Here is a 23284-nt window from a genome sequence, read left to right as displayed (position 1 = left end):
GGGCAGGAGCCCCTGGAGTGGAGGAGGCAGGTCTGTCAGGGATGGTAGGAACAACATCTGTGGAGGTGCAACCTGTATTAGAGACAACGAACTCTTTTAGTGCTTCAAGCTGTTGCACGACGTCCTCATACTGCTTGCACTTCTCCTCGTATTTCTCGTTGAGTCTCTCTATCTCACCCTGGAGGTGACACAACCTGCAGGCAGAAGAATTCCGGAAATACTGAGGGGCAAACCTGCCACGACAGGCTTCGCATTGACTGAGAAGAGAAGGCATGACTCATTAATCAGAGCGCTTTTGAAGTTTCAGAAAAGATGTGACCATAAATTGAGCAAATGAAAAGTTTATGCATGGAAATCAGATACTGCTGTGTTAGATGCCTCCAACACTGGGAGTTAGCTCCCACAGGGTCTTGAAAATTCCACAAAGACCAAACGCTTGCCTAGAGTCTTGGTCACGAGTGAGACTTTTACAACCCGGCGCTTGCAGCTATGAGGAGGAGGAGGTGGAGGAGGAGGAGGAATGGAAGTAAATTAAAAGATAGAAGATGAGAAAGATGAGACAAGATAAATATAGGAGGAAGAGGAAGAATGACCTCTCACTTAACCTAACCCAGTCTGGACCACTCACTTCTTGAAGAGCACTGAGAAGGATGAGCCGAAGCTGACAATGTTGAAGAGGAAACCCAGAGGCAGACTCTTCAGGAACAGAAGAAGTGTTGCCCGGGCACTCTCTATCTTTTGCCCATGCATGCTTCTTGTTGGTGAGGTCAGTTTAGGTTAGGTTAGCACTGCACAACTACAGTACAAACTCACTGAGTCGAACTAATTTTGGGGTTAATTTAAGTTAGCTTAGTACAACCTTGCTGAGTTGGACCCTTGAAAATCCCAGTAACTTCCCTCACATCCTGCTTAGGAGTCACAGTAAGGAGTTATTGTTGAACTATTACTGGAAACATGGAAACATCCTTCAAAACCCCAGTAACTCCCTCACAGCCTGCCTAAAAAGCTATGAAAGGCATCATATCTGCTTAGTCCTGCACTGACAAGCCTTCCAGCATCCCATCATATCAGTTCTTGGGTCCTACTGACCTTGTCCAGCTGTCCCACCTGCCTCCACCTCACCTGAGCGGTCGATGACAAAGATAATCTCATTCCTGCTGGAGTAGGTTTTGGTGGGCACCTCTGGGAAGAGGTTCAGCATGAGCAGGTCATCCTTCATGATCCCAGTGGCAGAGCGTTCACCGGTCTCCCGCAACAGGTGGGGCCGTTAGGCACTCCTGTAGTACACCAGCATGCTCCAGTCGTGGTCGCAGCTGAACCCTCCGTCCTGGCTCATCTGCGGCATGGACAGGAGATTAGGTTGGTGCATGGGTTAGGTTAGGTTATGCTGCAATAGGTCAGGGCATCAGTTGGGTTAGGTTGCAATGCTGGATCAGCTGATGTTATTTTTATGGACAGAAGAAAGAAAACAAGACCTAAAAGGTTTATGGACGTAGGGAAGGAATTACAACACACACAAACACACACACACACACACACACACACACACACACACACACACACACACACACACACACACACACAGAAAAAAAATAAGAAAGTACTTTGTTATCGTGAACTGGAAAGACTTTGAACATGCAGAAGTTGTTCAGGAAAAATGGGATGAATTTATAAGGATATATAATACTGCTGTAGAGAAACCTAGAGGAGAAAGATGTAGAAAAGGTAAGGAATAGTTCAATTACAAATGCAAAAAGGCTAGAAATTGTAAGTTAAATGGTTGGAATAGGTGGAAAAAAAAAGAAAACTGAGAGCAGATGGAAGGAATATATTGATGCTAGAAACAAGTATATTGAAATAATAAGAATGGAGAGAAAATACAATCAAAGAGATATAATAGAAAAGTGAATAAATGAACCCAAACTGTTCTTTAGACATATTAATGGGAGGATCAAGAAGAGAGGTGTATCAAAACTGAAAGCTGAAGGAAAAATCTATGAGGATGCACAGGACATGGCGGAGGTTATGGGCAAAAGTTACAGATCAGTATTTACTGTGGAAGGGGAGTTTGATGCTGGAAGGGATAATTTGGTGAGGAATACGCTAAGTACAGTCCCAGTCAGTTATGATGAAATACTTAAGATGATTGAGGACCTTGAAATAAATAAAGCATCTGGTCCAGATGGAGTATCAAACTGGATATTGAAAGAATGTAGAGAACAACTGGCTGATAAAATTCACAGTATGGTGGTGACATCATTGTTGCAGGGAAGGGTACCAAAAGATTGGAAGAGGGCAAATATTACACCAATATTCAAAGGGGGGAAATAAAGAAAACCCACCAAATTATAGACCAGTGTCATTTACTAGTGGTGTAGTAAAAGAATGTGAAAGAACAATAAAGGAAAGATTGATGGAACACTTGGAAAGAGATAAAGTTTTGGTAAATTGTCAATTTGGATTTAGGCGGGGAAGATCATGCTCCATGAACTTATTGTCCTTTTAGTCAAAGGCAGTTGATATTGCACAAGAGAGACAGACTAGTGATGGTGTCTACTTAGACTTGAAGAGGGCTTTTGACAAAGTACCACACCAAAGATTGCTATGGAAGATAAAAAAAAAATTTAAAAATATGGAAAAATTGGAGGATGACTGCTGGAGTGGATGAAGGATTATCTGGATGATAGAGAGATGAGAACTGTAATACAAAACCAGAATTCATCCTAGCTGAAAGTAACTAGTGGTGTCCCACAGGGATCAATGTTGGGACCAATAATGTTTGTGATATATGTAAATGACATAAATGAAGAGATAGACAGCTATATGGACTTACGTATTTGCAAATGATGCTAAGCTGATGAGAATGGTAGAAAATGCAAATGACTGTATGGTACTGCAAGACAATTTAAATAAGATAAATAGATGGAGTAAATCTTGGCAAATGGAATTCACTTAAAGTAAATGTAAAGTAATGGAGTTTGGTAAGAGTAAAAAAAGAATACAACATCATTATGGGATGGATGGTGTGAACTTAAAGAAATTAAAAGAAATGGATTTAGGAGTAACAGTTACTGAAAATTTGACTCCGGGCAGATACATTGATAGAATTACTGGAGAGACGATGAATTTATTAAAAAGAGTAAGAGTGGCATTCTCATATTTGGATAAAGAAGTGATAAAAAAGTTGTTGATTTCCATGATAAGACCAAGTTTGGAATATGCAGCAGTGGTGTGGTCTCCTCATACAAAGAGGAATATTATAAAATTGGAAAGAGTACAAAGAGCAGTCACTAAGATGGTTCCAGAGTTAAGTCGACATATGAAGAGAGATTAAGAATGTTGGAAATTCCTTCCCTTGAAAATATGAGAGAGAGAAGAGATTTAATAAACATCTATAGAATGATAAATGGTATGGAAAATGTGGACAAACAATGTTTAGTAAATTTAGACACACAGATTACAAGGAGACACAGTAAGAAGTTGAAGAAAGTTAACTGTAGAAGAGACATCAACAAGCATAGTTTTCCTCACAGAAGTGTGAACAAATGGAATGATCTCAGTGAAGACGTTGTCAATGACGTAACTGTCCATGCTTTTAAGACTAAACTGGATAGATATAGAGACAGGATACTATGAGATTACTCTCCTCCCGTAAACCACAACTAAGTAAACACTAGGTAAATACACACACACACACATACACACACACACACACACACACACACACACACACACACATGCAGACCTGGGCAGACATGGCATCATCAGTCAGGGTCACGTTGAGTGGGTCAGTGTGGGAGACGATCCGAGATATCTGGTGGTTACCACATACTTGTGCCTTCACCTCTATGGAGTAAGGCTGTGTCACATACACCCCTCGATCCTCCCACCTCCAGTCCCAATCTTGGTGGTGGTTGTGGTGGTAGTGGTGAAGGAAACACTGAGTTTTCATTGCTGACTGATTTTTTTTGTTTCTATGCATTTTTAAATCCATTGTCAGCGTCCAAAGAATCAAAATCTAATGAAATGTTTTTTTTTTTTTTCTAGTAAATGTATAGAGAAATTGTGTAATGTCTCTGTCACGACACACACACACACACACACACACATACATACACACACAACTTTCGGTATTAAATGACTCGAACACAAGGCCTCTCTTAAGACAGTCAAACACTTTACCACCCAGCTACCATTAACACACACACACACTCACACACACACACACACATAGGATGGTGAAGTTCAACAGAGCACCGCCAGACTCTCAAAGGTCTAACTTTAATGCCGCAAACACGAAGCTTCGGAACTTGCCCAGTCCAGCCTTTGATATCGGAAAGAATGGCCCCTGTTTTGTTGTGTTCTGATTGAAGAAGATGGATTACTTCTTCTTTACCTTGTTAAGTAAGTCCAATTGGTATCTCAGGTGAATTAGCACTCCAACACTAAATTCTCTCTAGTTAACGATATAACACACACACACACAGGGAGAGTGTATACACACACACACACACACACACACACACACACACAGAGAGAGAGAGAGAGAGAGAGAGAGAGAGGAGGGTATGAGGGCAAGGAATGAACGAGGGAATAGGGGAACTGTATCCCCCACCTTTTAGTCTCCCCTTCCTGATGGAGGGGGTATAGGATGAAGAGAAGAATAGAGGGATATGGAAGATAAAAGAAGGACCATAAGGGGGGGAACTATGATGTAATGCTCTGCCAATGAGACTTCCTTATTTTGGATAGAGGGTGGGGCATGGGGTAGCTCATTTACGTGACTGGTGGGAACAGGGAGGGTGGGAGGAGCAATAGAACCTCAAGGATGTCTGTCAGTCTGGGTCTCTGTCTGTCAGTCTGTGGGTCTCTGTCTGTCAGTCTGTGGGTCTCTGCCTGTCAGTCTGTGGGTCTCTGTCTGTTACTCTGTGGGTCTCTGTCTGTCAGTCTGTGGGTCTCTGTCTGTCAGTCTGTGGGTCTCTGTCTGTCAGTCTGTGGATATCTGTCTGTCAGTCTGTGGGTCTGTGCCTGTCAGTCTGTGGGTCTCTGTCTGTCAGTCTGTGGGTCTCTGTCTGTCAGTCTGTGGGTCTCTGTCTGTCAGTCTGGGTCTCTGTCTGTCAGTCTGTGGGTCTCTGTCTGTTAGTCTGTGGGTCTCTGTCTGTCAGTCTGTGGGTCTCTGTCTGTCAGTCTGGGTCTCTGTCTGTCAGTCTGTGGGTCTCTGTCTGTCAGTCTGTGGGTCTCTGTCTGTCAGTCTGTAGGTCTCTGTCTGTCAGTCTGGGTCTCTGTCTGTCAGTCTGTGGGTCTCTGTCTGTTAGTCTGTGGGTCTCTGTCTGTCAGTCTGTGGGTCTCTGTCTGTCAGTCTGTGGGTCTCTGTCTGTTAGTCTGTGGGTCTCTGTCTGTCAGTCTGTGGGTCTCTGTCTGTCAGTCTGGGTCTCTGTCTGTCAGTCTGTGGGTGTCTGTCTGTCAGTCTGTGGGTCTCTGTCTGTTAGTCTGTGGGTCTCTGTCTGTCAGTCTGTGGGTCTCTGTCTGTCAGTCTGTGGGTCTCTGTCTGTTAGTCTGTGGGTCTCTGTCTGTCAGTCTGTGGGTCTCTGTCTGTCAGTCTGGGTCTCTGTCTGTCAGTCTGTGGGTGTCTGTCTGTCAGTCTGTGGGTCTCTGTCTGTCAGTCTGTGGGTCTCTGTCTGTCAGTCTGGGTCTCTGTCTGTCAGTCTGTGGGTCTCTGTCTGTTCGTCTGTGGGTCTCTGTCTGTCAGTCTGTGGGTCTCTGTCTGTCAGTCTGTGGGTCTCTGTCTGTCAGTCTGTGGGTCTCTGCCTGTCAGTCTGTGGGTCTCTGCCTGTCAGTCTGTGGGTCTCTGTCTGTCAGTCTGTGGGTCTCTGCCTGTCAGTCTGTAAGTCTCTGCCAGTCTGCATGTCTCTGTCTGTCAGTCTGTGGGTCTCTGTCTGTCAGTCTGTGGGTCTCTGCCTGTCAGTCTGTGGGTTTCTGTCTGTCAGTCTGTGGGTCTCTGTCTGTCAGTCTGTGGGTCTCTACCTGTCAGTCTGTGGGTCTCTGCCTGTCAGTCTGTGGGTCTCTGCCTGTCAGTCTGTAAGTCTCTGCCAGTCTGCATGTCTCTGTCTGTCAGTCTGTGGGTCTCTGTCTGTCAGTCTGTGGGTCTCTGCCTGTCAGTCTGTGGGTCTCTGCCTGTCAGTCTGTGGGTCTCTGCCTGTCAGTCTGTAAGTCTCTGCCAGTCTGCATGTCTCTGTCTGTCAGTCTGTGGGTCTCTGTCTGTCAGTCTGTGGGTCTCTGCCTGTCAGTCTGTGGGTCTCTGCCTGTCAGTCTGTAAGTCTCTGCCAGTCTGCATGTCTCTGTCTGTCAGTCTGTGGGTCTCTGCCTGTCAGTCTGTGGGTCTCTGCCTGTCAGTCTGTGGGTCTCTGTCTGTTAGTCTGTGAGTTTGTCTGTCAGTCTGTGGGTCTCTGTCTGTCAGTCTGCATGTCTCTGTCTGTCAGTCTGTGGGTCTCTGCCTGTCAGTCTGTGGGTCTCTGCCTGTCAGTCTGTGGGTCTCTGTCTGTTAGTCTGTGAGTTTGTCTGTCAGTCTGTGGGTCTCTGTCTGTCAGTCTGCATGTCTCTGTCTGTCAGTCTGTGGGTCTCTGCCTGTCAGTCTGTGGGTCTCTGCCTGTCAGTCTGTGGGTCTCTGCCTGTCAGTCTGTGGGTCTCTGTCTGTTAGTCTGTGAGTTTGTCTGTCAGTCTGTGGGTCTCTGTCTGTCAGTCTGCATGTCTCTGTCTGTCAGTCTGTGGGTCTCTGCCTGTCAGTCTGTGGGTCTGTGCCTGTCAGTCTGTGGGTCTCTGTCTGTCAGTCTGTGGGTCTCTGTCTGTCAGTCTGTGGGTCTCTGTCTGTCAGTCTGTGGGTCTCTGTCTGTCAGTCTGTGGGTCTCTGTCTGTTAGTCTGTGAGTTTGTCTGTCAGTCTGTGGGTCTCTGTCTGTCAGTCTGCATGTCTCTGTCTGTCAGTCTGTGGGTCTCTGCCTGTCAGTCTGTGGGTCTGTGCCTGTCAGTCTGTGGGTCTCTGTCTGTCAGTCTGTGGGTCTCTGTCTGTCAGTCTGTGGGTCTCTGTCTGTCAGTCTGTGGGTCTCTGCCTGTCAGTCTGTGGGTCTCTGCCTGTCAGTCTGTAAGTCTCTGCCAGTCTGCATGTCTCTGTCTGTCAGTCTGTGGGTCTCTGTCTGTCAGTCTGTGGGTCTCTGCCTGTCAGTCTGTGGGTCTCTGTCTGTCAGTCTGTGGGTCTCTGTCTGTCAGTCTGTGGGTCTCTGTCTGTCAGTCTGTGGGTCTCTGTCTGTCAGTCTGTGGGTCTCTGCCTGTCAGTCTGTGGGTCTCTGTCTGTCAGTCTGTGGGTCTCTGTCTGTCAGTCTGTGGGTTTCTGTCTGTCAGTCTGTGGGTTTCTGTCTGTCAGTCTGTGGGTTTGTCTGTCTGTCAGTCTGTGGATTTCTGTCTGTCAGTGTGTGTGTTTCTGTCTGTCAGTGCGTGCGTTTCTGTCTGTCAGTCTGTGGGTTTCTGTCTGTCAGTCTGTGGGTTTCTGTCTGTCAGTCTGTGGGTTTCTGTCTGTCAGTCTGTGGGTTTGTCTGTCTGTCAGTCTGTGGATTTCTGTCTGTCAGTGTGTGTGTTTCTGTCTGTCAGTGCGTGCGTTTCTGTCTGTCAGTCTGTACGCTTCTGTCTGTCAGCCTGTCTCTTTTGTCTGTCAGTATGTCTCTGCCTGTCAATCTGTACATTTCTGTCTGTCAGTTTGTCTGTATGTCTCTGTCTGTCAGTCTGTCTGTATGTCTCTGTCTGTCAGTCTATACGTTTGTCTGTCAGTCAGCCTGTTTGTTTGTCAATATGTATGTCATTGTCTGTCTGTCAATCTGTCTGTCTCTGTATGTCATTGTCTGTCTGTCAATCTGTCTGTCTCTGTATGTCATTGTCTGTCTGTCAATCTGTCTGTCTCTGTATGTCATTGTCTGTCTGTCAATCTGTCTATATCTCTCTGCCTGCTAGTGTGTCTGTCAGTCTCTAGGTACACCATAATGTTTGTCAGAACACTCACCTCTGCGTCTTCGGCCGGACACGGTCAACACAAAACTGCCTTCCTAACCACCACACAGAGGCCCTCACGTAGATAACAACACGGTATGACACGCACACCGCTGCCAGACTTCCATGCACACACTCACACCCTCCCTCATTTCATACGTACTAATTGATTCTGTATAAGCCAATATTAACACTGAGGCTTGGGTGGCTATGAGGGTCTATGGTCTGGCATGTAAGAGTTCCGGAAAGTGTTTCCAGGTAGAGGTTAATGATGAGTCTTCTCGTAGTGAAATGCAACATAATCCAGTACTGGGAATTACTTATCCTATCTTGTTTATCTTTTGCGCATATAAATGGGGAGTTGTCTGTGGGTTACCGTCTCGCTTATTATAGTAACGGGGCATATGGAGGAAAGAAAAAAGGAAAATTACCTTCAGAGAGAGAGAGAGAGAGAGAGAGAGATGGGGGAGAGGTGCGGGGTACTGTGAAACACTCCTGCTTCCCAAAGGCTCCAGATGAAGTTACACGAATTTTCAAGGATGTTTTATATGATTCTAATGACACGTTATCGTCTTCTTCATCAATAACAGGAAAAACACTACTGAAAATCCGACTAATCGATCATCTATGGCCTTGGAGAGAGAGAGAGAGAGAGAGAGAGAGAGAGAGAGAGGTGCACTATCACAACGGCGCATTAGTGGTGGAAGTGCACCTGCTTTCTGATTGATTGATTGATTGATACATTTATTGTTGCATTAATAATGAAATACAACAAAGGAGGAGGACGGACCTTGCCACCCACCCCTTGGGCAAAGACATAAGGGTAAAGTATCAAAAAAATAAAAATAGATAGTATACACTACAAAAATATAAGTAAATAAATAAATGCAGATATTGCACACCTTATTGTATAAATATCCTACAGTCTGGGAGCAAACGTAGGATATTTCTTGAGTATTTCCCTGAGAGTGGCTGAGTCTATGAAATGGTCAATGAGGCTATACAAGTCATGTTGACCTTGCAGCCTAAATGTAGCAATGAGAGGACATTCCGTGACATAATGACGCAGAGTGTGTTCCCTTGGTGCAGCACACAGCACACAGCACTCACCAGGAGAAGCACTGACTTTCCAAAAGTATTTATAGCCTAATTTGATCCTCATTGCCACCCTGTCGTGTGATGCAGTGTGTCTCCCATTGGTGTAGGCACAGCTCTGGGAGACACGTACATAGAGAAGACTACTGCCTATGGCAACAAAGCTCCAACTAATCACTAATGCTGCTATGTACAACTGATCACTAATGCTACTATGTACAAAGTCCTTAATGCTACTCTTAATATAGTCCAGAGTGTACTCAGCTCCAGGGTCCAGTGTGTCGTCCTGAAAAGCACATTGAGCAAGGCGGTCTGCCTTATCATTAAGCGGAATACCCACATAAGAGGGTATCCAGGTGAAATGGACCGTGGCACCAGCACCTTCTAAGGCGTGGATGAGATCAAGACATTTATTAACTAGATCACAGTCCATGGGGGAGGTAGACTGGAGAGCATACAGTGCAGCCTGACTGTCAACAAAGAAGTATACATCCTTACGGAGAGGCGCCACAATATGGAGCGCCTCCAGAACAGCATGCAGTTCTGCCCTAGAGGAGGACATGTGTGCAGGGAGCCGCCTGGAAACCTCAGTGTCAGTGTAGCGATTGGCAGAAATGTAGTCGCGGATGAACAGCTCACATCCGGACCTGCTGCCATAGACTGAACCATCACAATAAACATGATTAGGCTGAACGTGGGGGTACTTGGACAGTTTAGTCATGAACATGTCTTACAGCACATGAGGGGGACAGTCCCTCTTGGGCTGATGCAGTGAGTGAATATCAACACTGACACGGTGACGGTTGGCCTCGGCTATACCTACACTTGTAAGAACTCCCAAGATCTTCCTGAGGTATGGAGTTGTAGGAGTCCGTGGATCACGATACAGGGGGTCAGTGATCCCTTCAGAGAGTCGGAGCCCGTGCATAGCATCCGACCAACAGTACGACAAGTAATTTCCTGTATCCTACACATAATACTCGGCAGGTGCAGTTCAGCTCTGAGGACCTCAGTCCTTGCAGTCCTTGGGCATCCCAAAATTATTCTCATGGCTTCATTCTGAACAATCTCCAGGGGACGGAGCTGGGTGGCACTAAACTGTATTAAAATAGGAGCTGCGTAGTCAATGATGGACCGTACGACAGATATATAGAACATCCTTAGAACTGGAATGCCAGTCCCCAGGCCCCTGTTTGCTAACAGCCGAAGTGGCGCTAGCCGTGGCAGACAGAGGTCTCGAAACATAGTGTACAGCGTGGAGTGACTTCCTGAAACTCAGCTGTACACCCAGGTACTTGTGTGTATGAACTCCAGGGATGGGAACATTATTTACAGTGGGCGGTCGAGAGACCTTCCCTTTTGCTTGAAATTTGGTTTCACATTCATTAATTACAAGTCCCATTTGAACACACAATGCTGCTAGTTGTGACAGAGCTGACTGGAGAGTCCTGGGTGTGGGGCACTGGAGGAGTATGTCGTCAGCATAGATGAGGACCTGGGTGCCCTGCGGGAAGGAACAACGCGCAATTTTGTCCATTAAAACGTTGAAAAGCATTAGACTAAGGACTCCACCCTGTGGTGTTCCAAGCTCAAAGACTTCCTCAGAGGAGACTGCACCTTGAAACCAAACCTGTGCTGTTCTATTGTACAAATAGTCCCTGCTCCATCCTAAATATCTGCCTCTGACAGCTTTGAAAATGAATTCATAATAATGTTACACCAGGGGTATTGGTGCGGGTGGCAGCGCTGTGGGAGGTGGCAGCACTGGGAGAAGCGGGAACAGAGAGAGAGCGGAGACACGTGGCCGGAGAGGAAGCCAGCGTGTGCCTGTCTGTTGAGTGCCTGTCGTGCCCTGGGAGACTTGTGGTGCCCCTGTGAAATTGTAAAGCAGTGTACTTGCAGAGGATTTGTCAATAAACTTAGGAAATAGTGCCCGTGTTTTTCCCTTGTGCCCTGGCCTCGTGTGTGTGTGTGTGTGTGCCTTGTCCCGGCGTTCAGTGTGACTCCGCTGCTCTAGTTTCTCGACCCGTGCCCGTGTGGATAACACGCCCGCCCGGAGTGAGGGGTGGGCGCAACAATAACATCTTTGTTTGGCCCTGTCGAAGGCACCCTTGAGATCAACGAAAGCTCTGCAGGTAGCATCCTTATTTATAAGTCACTCAACAAAACAATGACTTGTTGAATAACCTTTTAGGAAGCCATATACATTGCCAGAGAGTACATGGCCCACCTTATATATAAGCCTGTTCAATATTACTCGTTCCATCATCTTACACAGACAGCTCTGTTATTATATAGTCCGAGTTGGCCACCCCTCTTCCCGCTGCTGTAAAAATTATCTATGCCCAGTAAATGGAGTCATTATTAAAAGGACTGGAATTTTGTATCGCTTAGATGAATATGTAAGAGAAAAAGATGATTTAGGCTCAAAGGAAAAAGTCCTGAAATAGCCATAAACTTATTATTTCTTTACTTATTAATAGCATTCATAATTTTTAATGGCTAAAAAAGAAAATTTCTAAGTTTAAAGGGGAGATTTAATATATAGACGAAAACAGTACCCATTGCAGGACGGTTATATGAACTGGCAGCCATTGTTGATGTTGGCATTGCTTGCTGGGGGTGGGAGAATTCCACGATTACAGCTCAAATAGAAGGTAATTACTGTCCCTGAGTATGTGTGAAGTGAGAGATGAATTATACCTTATAGGCTAGTGGAAAATTATATAAGTAACATGCCTTGGATATGAGAAAAGTCCAATTATAGAGGTTCCTTCAGTGCCTTCGTCAGTTCCGGAATGTTTAATTGTATGTTATTTATTGTATTGTTGGAGGCGACTTGAAGGGCGCGGCGTAGTACTGGAGTGACAGGCAAGGACATTTAAAGAACTAATGTACAGCACAGATGTATATTTCACCACCAGAGGACAGGACACAGTTACCTTATGCCTCGGAAGTCCCCACAGAACACCCTAAGCTTGATATGGCTGTCACAACGAAAAGGAAAGAAACATAAGTGTGAATAAGAATACATAACACCATTCAGCAAGGACTCCCAGCACCACCCCACAACGCTCAGACCAACACCACCCACACGCCACCACACCCACCTCCCTGCTGCCGTGACGCATTATTTAACGCCTTGCTAAGAGTCATCTTCCCCAAGTGGTTAAGTAATTCTAGATGCAAGGAAAGAAAAGGCAGGAAGATGATTATTGTTATTTTTTATCTTTATTTTCTTTGCAGGAGTGAGTGAGGCAGGATGAGTTTGATGGGTGCTTAGGCTGAGAGTCACGCCGCAGGGTCAGTGAGGGGTACGGCCGGCAGTATGGTGACCCCTACGGCGGCGGCAGGTACAGCTAAGGTGGTCATGTAAAAAAAAATCAAATAACCAGCAAAGGAAAGTAGAATAATTACTTAAAAACTCAATAAATATGATGAAAAGTAATGAGAAATTTGGGGATATGGTGGTAATGCTTGCCTGGTAATTTCCAGACTTTTACTGCTTGTTTCTGGGCAGAGTGTGACGCCTTATCAAGTTGTTACCTACAGAATGAATTGACCGGCACTGAGACTAATGAACAGAATTAATGTTAACCTAACGCAAAGATCAAAAACACTAGTGCTATTTCAACATTATCCAAAAAAAAATCAAATAACCAGCAAGAAAAAAAAGGCTTAAAATCAACAAAATAAGACAAAAAAGTAAAGAAAATTCATAAAAGACAACAGGAGACAATTTCTTTATGTTCAATGATTCAAAACTTCCCAAACCTTTTATTTATTTATTATTATAATTATTATTATTATTATTATTATTATTATTATCAAGTCATTAAAAACCTCCTCCTCTTCAGGTCATCACAGGAGTACTCACGTGACAGGAGCAACAGTTGGGAGGTGGTCACAGGGGAGGGGGCTGATGACGAAGCCGTGGGAGGGGGAGATGGTGCCAGGGATTGGCAGGGTGGCCGGCCGGGCGCTGCAGGGGACGGCCGCTGCTCCGGACATCATGGCATATGGATAACCTGGAGTCCGAAGTGGCACTTAATATTCTCAACGCTGTGCTGACTAATGTAAGTCTGGAGGGGTGGGGTGGCCTAGAGTGTGTTGTGTAAGTGTGTGTTTGTGGGGGGGCAGTCAGTGTTAGGGTGTTGACCAGTGTGGGTGTGGAGGTGGTGGTGTGTTGGGTGTTGGTGCCTTGGAGTGTGTTGCATAAAGGTTGGGGGTTAAGCTTGGTCTTTGTAGGTGATGTTATGGTAATTGTGGGTCTGTTTGATGATCTTATTTAAGTATCAAGGTATATTTTTTTAATTCATTGATATTTTGTCTATTTCTTTATTTCTTTATTTATTTTTATTTCTTTATTTCTTTATTCTTTTTTTTATTTTCACAACTTTAAAGAAGAATTAAAGAAGAATTAAATGTTTTCTTGGTTTTTCTCAACAAACAACAAGCCAAAATGAAAATAGCATTGCATCACGATATATCCTGTTCATTATTACTTTTCAAACCATATCTTTGTATCAGCCTAAATGTTTCTGGTTTCCTTTCCTCTTGTGCATCTGTTTCCTTCTTTCCCTCTCCTCTCAGCTAACGGAGGTCGTCTTGCATAGGCTGGGTCAGGTTCCTTGGGTGTGTGGGTTGTAACTCTGTCTCCTCACAGAAAGAAGAGGCACAGTGGTCAAGACAGAGGGACTGGGAAGGCAGACAGAAGAGGAGGATGGACTGGGTGAGTAACAGCAGTACTAGTAGAAGTAGTAGTAGTGATAGTTTGATCATAGTAGAGATAGCAGTAAAATATTTAGTTGTATTATTAGTAGTAGTAGTAATAGTAGAAGTAATACCAGTAGTAGAGGTGGCTTGGTCACAGTAGTAATGGTAATAGTAGTGATAGCAGGATGTTATTTAACTGTATAAAAGAAAGATTAAATCCATATATAAAACTTAATGGCAGGACCACTATCAGCAGTAGTAGTAGTATTAGGAACACCCTGCTCATAATAACAGAAGTAGAACCATAACAATTCACTATATAAAACAAAAAGCACCAAACTAATATAGCATCAACAACAACAGCAACAGTAGCAGTAGTAGTAGTAGTAAGAGTAGCAGCAGTAGTAGTAGCAGTAACAACACTAACTCCAACACTTTACCAACAGGACGACCAGTACTATGGGTCTGGCTGCGGCATCCTACCCACCCCCCAGATGCCCCCACGCTAACTGCCCTGGCGCGACCCTAACATTGGCCCTGCACACTCCTGGGGTGTGGTGGGGGGCTTTGTACCAGGGCGGCCGGGGCAGGGGCAGGGTAGACCAACAGGACTGGGGTACAAGATGAAGAAAACATTGCTGGCTAAGAAGAAAATAGGAGCTAAGGAGGTTAAGACAAGTGGTGGTGGTGGTGCTGGTGCTGGTGCTGGTGGTGTGAAACCGAGGATAAGACTGTATCATCAGTCTGATGATATTTTGAATATCAATTATTTAACTTCTGCAACACCTGAGGACAAGACAGGAGCCAGGTAGGATGGTCATAGGATGCCAGTTAGATGTGGTGAAGGATGTTTTGTCTGGGAAGGATAATGAGGAAATGAAATTGAGGACAAGACAGGAGCCAGGTAGGAGGGTCATAGGATGCCAGTTGGATGTGGTGAAGGATGTTTTGTCTAGGAAGGATAATGAGGAAGTGAAATTGAGTTGCTAATCTGTCGATAAAATGATAAAAGATGAATAAGTGAAATGAAAAAAAAAAAAGAAATGTGGTGTTTTGGAATATATAGAACAGTGGGGTTAGTGTGTGTGTGTGTGTGTGTGTGTGTGTGTGTGTGTGTGTGTGTGTGTGTGTGCTGGGGGGATGTATCTTTGTTAATTAGAAAGAATATAAGAGATGAATATAATGGTGGGATATACTCGTATAGCAGTTTTTTTTAGTTCAGAAGAAATAAGTTTGGTTTGAGTTTATATATGAATGGAAAAAAGGCTAGAAGAGAGAGAGAGAGAGAGAGAGAGAGAGAGAGAGAGATTTATAATGAACTGGAAAGTAAAGCAGTACAAAGCTGTAAAAGAAAGGGATTGTTGTTTAGTTTAGATTAATTTGTGTAAAGTAGAGAAAAAAAATAATGTGTTTTGAGTTGATGTATCAGTGTAACCTAGAAAATGGAGGAGAAATTATTGTTTCTTTAAATTTTATGTCATTGTAAACTAGAAAATATAAATAGTTTTTTTTTCATTCTATAGATCATTATAAATGTGAAAAATAATATAGGAGTGGTGTTTTTATATATATATATATATATATATATATATATATATATATATATATATATATATATATATATATATATATATATATATATATATATATATATATATATATATATATATATATATATATATACGAGGTGTGTCATTAAAGTTCCAGGACTGATGTCCTAAAAGATGAATTTCAAACCCAAGCCACAAACCACCATATTTCCCCTTCAAAGTAATCCTTCTGGAGTATACAACTGCGCTCCCAACCCTCTACAGTCACTAATCTTTTTCTTACGTGCTTTTAAAATCATGTCCTCTGTTGCAGGTCGTTTAACAATGAGCGCTGAACAGCGAACAAACTTGAAGTTTTTGGTGCAGTTGGGGAAAACGCCGTCAGAAGCACTGGGTATGCTGCAAAAAGTGTACGGGGATGAGACAATGTCACGCTCACGTGTTTTTGAGTGGTGCAAGAGGTTCAAAGAGGGCCGGGAGGACGTGGAAGATGACCCCAGGAGTGGAAGACCCTCAACGAGCAGGAATGAGGCCAATGTTGAGCGTGTCAAGCAGATGGTGCGTGACGATCGTCGGTTGACTGTTCGAAAGATCGCAGATGAGCTTGGCATGAACCACAACAGCGTGTGGAAGATTATCACTGAAGATCTGGGCATGCGGAAAGTCTGTGCGAAGATGGTGCCGAGACTCCTGAACGATGACCAGAAGGGACGACGCATGCAGGTGTGTCAGGACATCCTCGAGCGTCTGGAAACTGAACCAGACTTGCTCAGGAGAGTCATCACCGGCGATGAGTCCTGGGTATTTGAGTACGACCCGGAGACCAAACGCCAGAGCCTTCAATGGAAGAGTCCGGCGTCGCCACGGCCGAAGAAAGCAAGGCAGTCCAGGTCCAGCTTCAAGGTCATGTTGATCGCTTTCTTCGATGTGAGGGGCATCGTCCACTGCGAGTTCTTGCCACAGGGCCAGACAGTCAACCAACATGTGTACAAAGAAGTACTGCGGCGTCTGCTTCGTGCAGTGCGCGAGAAGAGGCGGGAGTTGTGGCAGGGCAACTCGTGGCTGCTTCACCACGACAATGCGCCTGCTCACAATGCCCTGAGCATCAGAGAGTTCTTGGCCAAGAAGAACATCGCCGTGCTGGAGCAACCGCCCTACTCACCTGACCTCGCTCCGTGCGACTTCTTCCTCTTCCCCAAGCTCAAGGAGGTCATGAAGGGGACCCGTTTTGATGATGCGGACGACATCAAAAAGGCCGTGACGACGGAGCTGAGGAGCATCCCGCAAGAATCCTTCCAGCAGTGCATGCAAGCCTGGCAGAGAAGGATGGACAAGTGCATGCGGTGCCAGGGGGATTACTTCGAAGGAGATAACCTATAGTTTGTAGCCTGGATGTGAAATAAAACTGGTGTGGCACCAGTCCTGGAACTTTAATGACACACCTCGTATATATATATATATATTTTTTTTTTTTTTTTTTTTTTTTTCTTATTATACCATTGTAAACAAAAAAAAAAAAAATATAGAAGTAATGTGTTAGATTTTTTGGTTTGGTACATTAATTTCACAGTTAATCAGTTTATACTTCCTGTTGTCATCCTTGTCCTGTTCAGGGTGTGAGTGGGCCAAGACCTGCCACAACTCTTCTGCTTGTATGGCAAAAGAAAATAGCAGTTTTTACTCTTGATTTCCACCCCAAGATATTAGTCACTGTATTTGCTGAGAATATTCACCCCAAAAGTTAAAAATATTAGTTGCTGTATTTGTTGAGGTTCGTGTGTGTGTGTGTGTGTGTGTGTGTGTGTGTGTGTGTGTGTGTGCGTGCGTGCGTGCGTGCGTGCGTGTGCGTGCGCGCGTGCGCACACACACACACACACACACACACACACACACACACACACACACACACACACACACACCTGTCACTTGTCACCTGTGTGTGTCTAATGCACCTGTGTGTTTTGTCCCAGCTCCTCCCAGAACGAGCCCACACCTGCACCTGAGGACACACCCACACCCACACCTGCACCCAAGTCTGCACCCAAGCCTTCACCCACCCCCAGCACCCACTCCAGCACCCACTCCAGCACCCAGCACAGCCCAGGGGAAGGCCCAGGGCAGGCAGCCAAGGGCCGAGGCAGGGGCAGGGGTGTGGCTTGGGGGAGGAGAGTGTGAAGTGTGTGGGTTAGGTTTGTGTGTGGTATTTTGTCTGGGCTGCTCCATATGTGGGAGAGCTCGGTTGGTGTAGAGATGGATAGATAGATGTGTGTGTGTGTGTGTGTGTGTGTGTGTGTGTGTGTGTGTGTGTGTGTGTGTGTGTGTGTGTGTGTGTGTGTGTGTGTGTGTGAGGGATTTGTACTTCATTCAAGCATCTTTTATTTTTACTACTGCTACTATCTTGTTCACTACTGGAAGATTAGTACTAAGATGTGATTCTTGTTATTTTTAAGGGTATTATTCCAATGTTTTTTGTATGATTGCATCTCATTCCTGTTGTACTTGAGAGAGAGAGAGAGAGAGAGAGAGAGAGAGAGAGAGAGAGAGAGAGAGAGAGAGAGAACAGGCCCCATTGCTCAAACTAATGATAAAAAAAAAAACTCAACCATTCCAAAAAGTATAGATATATTAGTTTTGTGAGTAGAATTTGCCAGAAAGGAAATTTGAAATACATGAGTGTGTGGGAGAGGCAAAGGATATGTACAGTAGGGCGGCAGATTGGTGTGTGAAGGATGTGTAGGAGAGGCTGAGGATATCCTGTACACTGTCAGGATGGTTAAGAGTGATTTGGAAGGAAGGTAGTGTGTGAAGGATGCATTAGGTAGGTTGTGTAGTAGTGGGTACAATGTGTTAAGAATGATATGTATGTTACAGGAGATAAGGATGTGTATTTTCACCACAAGTATGTGTAGAGATTGGTGTTAAGACAGTAGGAAGGTTTGATTAAGCTGGACCATCATTCCTTGTGTTGTCTTAATAAATGTATGCAAACTGACTGTAAACTCTCTCTCCTTCAGTGTTCATTAGTGTATTTATCAGCTTTTGGGGTCAAGATGTCACTTTATTTATTTATTTATTTTTTATTGTTATTTTGTTTATCTTTTTTTTTTCTTTGTGTTGGACAGTTTACGAGTCAGTTCCAGTTTTTGTGACAGTGGATGTGGTTTCTTTCTGTGATGCTTGTCCTTGCCATGCCTTCCTTCCCAGTGAAGGAGCCTGATGGCTCCTTGCAGCTTCCCTTTTGTACATCCTTATGTTACTCCACACTCGGCATCTCCACGTGTTGACTGTTTTTCTTTTTTGTGTCTTCCTCCACATATAAATAACACTCAAACTCACACACACACACACTTCAGGTATTCTCAGATATTCAGCATTCATTCTTATCTTGCCTTCCTTCACCCACTCACAGCATCTCCAGGTCTTCACACTCAGCATTCCCCCTCATCTTTCACTCCACAGAGTATCCTTCACTCCACACAGCCTTCCCCCTCATCCTTCACTCAGCCTCTTCCCTCATCTTTCACTCAGCTTCCCTCCTCATCTCTCAGTCCACACAGCCTGCCCCCTCATCCTTCACTCCACACAGCCTGCCTCCTTATCCCTCAGTCAGCCTCTTCCCTCATCTTTCACTCAGCTTCCCTCCTCATCTCTCACTCCACACAGCCTATCCCCCCATCCTTCACTCCTCCACACAGCATCCCTCATCTCTCACACCATCCAAGCCTTACACATCCACACCTACATCTACATCTCACACCTGCAGCATCCCTGGAATCACATCAGTGCCCCCAGGTGACAGGTGAGCTCTGTTTTGAGAGATTAAATGACTTTTCTAATTCTATCCTCCATTCTGTTTTTCGTCACCACCACTATCACCACCACCATCACCAATATTTAGGACCTAAATATGCTAATTATACTGTTTGTCATGCGTATTTTTAATTGTGGAGTAGGGAAGTGGAAGAATAATTGATTTAATATTAAGAGCTAAAGTAAGAATGTAAGAAAAATAAGGGCTGGTGCAAGAAACTAATAGGCCTATGCGCGGTGGTCCATATTTCAAACATGCCTGCGTATTTCCACCCATCACCCCTGTCCATAAATTCGTATAATCTCAAAACTACCTAATGACTCGGCGCTAACAACCTGGTTCGTTTGTCTCTACCGTGTGGATGAATATTTTCCTTAACAACCTCGTTGTATTAAACTGCTTGTAATGGTTGATGTATTCTGGTCTGCATCCTTCATTTGTATCTTGTTTGTATTCTTGTGTTCTTAAGCACTTCATCTCAAAATAAGGGCAAAGATAGTTAGTCTTTGCCATGCGGATAAAATATTTCCTCTAACTACCTCGTTAAATGAATCTGCTTGTAATTGTTGATGTATTCTGGTTTGTGTTCTCCATTTGTATCTTGTTCGTATTGTTAAGCTCTCTGTTCTTTCACCAGGACTGTTAACAAATGCCACAGAGGTGATTGGTCAGGTTCTCATGGGTGTTCTCATTAATGACGCAGGATCCTCACCAAACCATCACTGAGTCATGATAGTGCCATTATCACTTCGTTGACTTTTACTACAGGCTGTAAAACTATCACCCAAGGAAACACACTTGTAAATCCTTAACAGTTTGTACTATACCCTGCTAGAACATTCGTAAAACCACGATAACTTCCAGTAAATCAAAGGAAATTGTCACTAAACCATGAAAATACCCTTGCAAAACTCGTCACCTCACTAATTATAATTTCAATCACTAAAGCCACGAAAACATCCTTGGAAAACCAAATAACTTTAGCGCGGGTTTGTTAAAAGTAGTGGAGGTATTTTCTTTTCTTCCCTTTTGTTGCCTCAGCCCGGTGTCCCTCTGATATGAAAAAAAAACAAAAAAAAAACAAGGCATTGAAGCGTTCGAGATAGCGAGAAAGTTCCGAAGCTTCAGCAGATGTGGACTAACGCCTGACTCTAGCTGCGTCGCCTTCTCTACCTCCGTCCGCCGCCCAGGTAAGGTCAGTGTTGTTTTGTGATTATTCTGTTTGCCAGTGGATAATGGTGTGTTCTTGGTGGCGGTGGTTGTGTTGGGGGGGGGGCTTGATGTATCTGCAAGAGCTGGGTGGGGGCGAGGGAAGGTGAAAATGAAAGTATAATGAATTCAGTTTTATTAGTACTCCGTGTTGGCTGTTACTGTCCCTCATTTGTCACGTTCACAGTCGACAGGTGCGTGACAATCTCCTATCGTCATACTGTAACGCTCAGCTGGTTCAGGTCATGTCAGGTCTCTCCAGGGTTGAGGTGGCAGCAGCTGGGACAGGAACACCTAACACTGAGTACGTACTCGGTCTTGATAAGCACTTTCACTTACGCGCTTTTTTTTTTTTTTTTTCAGTTCAGGAACGTCAGTCTTGAATTGACAAAAATTTTACCCCATGTTAGGTAGCATTTTTTATTTTTGAGAAAAATCAAGTCTTGCGCATTTTGACCGAAAGTGAAATTTGACAAATTTGTTCAAAAAATTATTTCAGGATGTTACCAAAATTTTAAAAAAAGGTAAATCATCAAGACCGACACCTATCCCATCAAGTCCGACGGACCAGTCTTGAAGTACCCGCACTTGAATTTTGTCATTTTGCTACTTAACGAAGAGGAAAAAGAAGGAAGAAGAGGAAGTTTAAGAAAAATATGGAGAAGAAAAAGGCGAAAAATGGAAGATTTTCAATGACACTTTGCCTATAGAATGCTGTATTACAAGAAGAGGAATATTTTCAATGATATTTTGCCTATATAATACAGCTATTTTAGTGGTTTATGTACTCTATCTCAGTAATTATCCGAGCGATTTCAATGAGATTCTGCATACATAGGGCAGTTATGTCACTGGTTCATTCGCTACATAGAAAAAAATCGAGCGAGGCTCGATTATTGAAATTAAAACGAGGCATTAAAGGAAGATTTAGCCATCGGGGTGCGTGACCAAATCTGATGCCTTGTTTTTCACATAGAGGGTCTTCCAAGTGACCTTGCGATTCCCTCTCACACTCATTAGGTTTTTGATCTCGGAGTACCTTCGCCAGTAGCTCTATTATAACTCCGTTCTTGATGGGAAGAGTCTTTTACTTTGCCTTCTTTAGGTGGGACTTTATATACTTATAGCGGCTGCGGATCTCTTATTTTGAGTGACTCTGAAAATATGGATGTTTCAAAGCCAGCTGGCTCCGCAGCACTTCCCAGCGGAAAGTTTTTAAGCCTGTCTTGGCTGATTGAGCTTTCTGCTCGGAGACAATCATGTCATAAAATTGATTAGGAGGCAAGGCATCCTCCTCCTCCTCCTCGCTCTCCTCGAGGAAGGAAATATCTGAAGGGTAAGTCACTGGCCGTGAGCTTACCGAGGACACCAAACTTTTCGTGGGTGAAGCTTGAACTGCTTCCGTCCTGTTAACAAAAGACAGAGCAAGAGGTTAGTAAAATACAGGGCAAACGTGTGAGATGTGAGACGTGCATAAATAATAGCAGCCACATTACTTGCCTTATTGCAGGGGGTGGGAGAGGAGCCACGAAAGTTTCCTCCATCGCCTCAGACGAGTCGACTTCCAGAGACCTTTCTGGTGCAGCAGCCTCATCCCGATTCCCTTCTTCCATCCTGTGGAAGAGAAGATAATAATTATCAAGATCCAGCATGTAAAGTGATCAAGGGTCATATCATAGATGACGGTAAGGTAAATACTTACTGTTCATCTGTTAATTCAGGCATTATTCCCTCCTCATCAGCAGCCATCTCTAACTCTGTCTCCGTCTCCGCCTCCGCCTCTTGGGAGAATGGGGTTATAGGGATTCCACTTCTGATGGGAATGGTAAATGAGTTAGTTCATTGATAAAGATCAGAGACGTGTGTATTCAATATTCAGATACATATGCACTCAATATATCAGAGGGAAATAGGCAGTTACTTACTCCCTATACTCCTCAAGCTTGCTGACATCATTTCGAGCTTGGTCTCTTGTGTCGTATATGGCGTAATACCGTCTAGCAGTCTCATAACTGTGACCTGCTAGTTGAGAATTCCTGCCTGAAAGCAGGATCTTTATTGATCTTCTAAGCAGAGGAGTAGATCTCCTCAGCATCCTTGTATTCACACTCCTGGAAACTACTCCCGCCTTCAGGCAGAGCTTCCGGAGAATGGAGGTGATATTTGAAATGTGCATTTTCCCGCAGCAGTAGTTCCGACCTCTGGAAGTGCTGGAGGGGATAAATACTGGGCAAGAATCCAACTGACAAGTAGTTATTATAGGCCTTGCATACAGCATGTAGGCCTTAAGCGCCTTCTCCTCGACATTATTTTAGTACAATGTCGGCGGCGCCATAACTCATTGTTTTGTGTACTTTTATTTTTCTGAAGGTCTCTTCTTCTGTATGAGACCGTTCATTACACTCTTGTACTGTGAACTCGGTAAATTCTTGAGCTCTTCTCAGAGATGGAACAAGAAAACTGGTTATGAGAGCGTCCCTCAGCTTAATAAAGCTTGAAACTGTTATGGGACGGAGGCTCTCATCCTCAAGGGAGTTGGCAGCGTTCTGAAGAACCACTTTTACAGAGGAAGATCTTGAGATGTTTTTGATCTCGTCGGAGGACAGCACATTCCCAGCTTTCCTCTCTCGAGACGCTGCTCTCTCTTTCTTCTCGACCTTTTGGTACCTCTTGAGGAGATTTTTCAAAGCATAATCTGCCTCTTGGGCTCGAGGTAGCTCTTCATACTGATACTTCAAATACTCAAGTACCCTGATGCATGTAAAGATAATGTTACAGCAGTAGCTGCCAGATAGGGTGCCTGCTCTCCTCTTCAGGAAGCTTTCGTCGTTTCCAAGATTGAGGAAGACGTTTATTAGCGCCTTCTCTTGG

General features: G+C 44.3%; 2 protein-coding genes across 9 annotated transcripts; both read left to right on the top strand.

Annotated features, from left to right (window-relative positions):
- Positions 1-4828: 4828 nt before the first annotated feature.
- On the top strand, positions 4829-9008 carry LOC135098013 (keratin-associated protein 10-4-like). The gene is made up of 5 exons (XM_064000195.1): positions 4829-4862; positions 5816-5964; positions 6054-6396; positions 7068-7216; positions 8958-9008. Exons 1-5 carry the CDS (start codon positions 4829-4831, stop codon positions 9006-9008), a joined length of 726 nt encoding a protein of 241 aa, XP_063856265.1.
- A 2126-nt stretch (positions 9009-11134) lies between these two features.
- On the top strand, positions 11135-18385 carry LOC135098006 (uncharacterized). 8 transcript variants are annotated; one of them, XR_010266423.1, is made up of 5 exons: positions 11679-11784; positions 12374-12480; positions 13794-13859; positions 14290-14511; positions 17364-18385. XR_010266423.1 is itself a non-coding variant. In XM_064000188.1 (4 exons), exons 2-4 carry the CDS (start codon positions 12456-12458, stop codon positions 17639-17641), a joined length of 369 nt encoding a protein of 122 aa, XP_063856258.1. In that variant the 5' UTR covers positions 11135-11262; positions 12374-12455; the 3' UTR covers positions 17642-18385. The 8 variants fall into 8 exon arrangements, 2 of the variants coding, with proteins under 2 accessions (XP_063856258.1, XP_063856257.1); XM_064000188.1 differs by lacking the exons at positions 11679-11784; positions 14290-14511 and adding an exon at positions 11135-11262; XM_064000187.1 differs by lacking the exon at positions 14290-14511.
- Positions 18386-23284: the final 4899 nt, after the last annotated feature.

This window comes from Scylla paramamosain, unplaced genomic scaffold (assembly GCF_035594125.1).
Source record: "Scylla paramamosain isolate STU-SP2022 unplaced genomic scaffold, ASM3559412v1 Contig40, whole genome shotgun sequence".
Classification (NCBI taxonomy): domain Eukaryota; kingdom Metazoa; phylum Arthropoda; class Malacostraca; order Decapoda; family Portunidae; genus Scylla; species Scylla paramamosain.
Note: the sequence above shows the minus strand (reverse complement) of the source record. Positions and strands in the feature narration are given on the sequence as shown.

Excerpts from the sequence above, each read along its gene's own strand:
- LOC135098013 (XM_064000195.1), top strand. The coding sequence starts at position 4,829 with ATGTCTGTCAGTCTGGGTCTCTGTCTGTCAGTCT. Across the intron at positions 5,965-6,053 it reads CTGTGGGTCTCTGCCTGTCA|TCTGTGGGTCTCTGCCTGTC; the intron begins GTCTGTGGGTTT and ends TCTGCCTGTCAG. Across the intron at positions 7,217-8,957 it reads CTGTGGGTCTCTGCCTGTCA|TCTGGGAGCAAACGTAGGAT; the intron begins GTCTGTGGGTCT and ends AATATCCTACAG.
- LOC135098006 (XM_064000188.1), top strand. The coding sequence starts at position 12,456 with ATGGTGACCCCTACGGCGGCGGCAG. Across the intron at positions 12,481-13,793 it reads GACCCCTACGGCGGCGGCAG|AAAGAAGAGGCACAGTGGTC; the intron begins GTACAGCTAAGG and ends GTCTCCTCACAG. Across the intron at positions 13,860-17,363 it reads AGAAGAGGAGGATGGACTGG|CTCCTCCCAGAACGAGCCCA; the intron begins GTGAGTAACAGC and ends GTTTTGTCCCAG.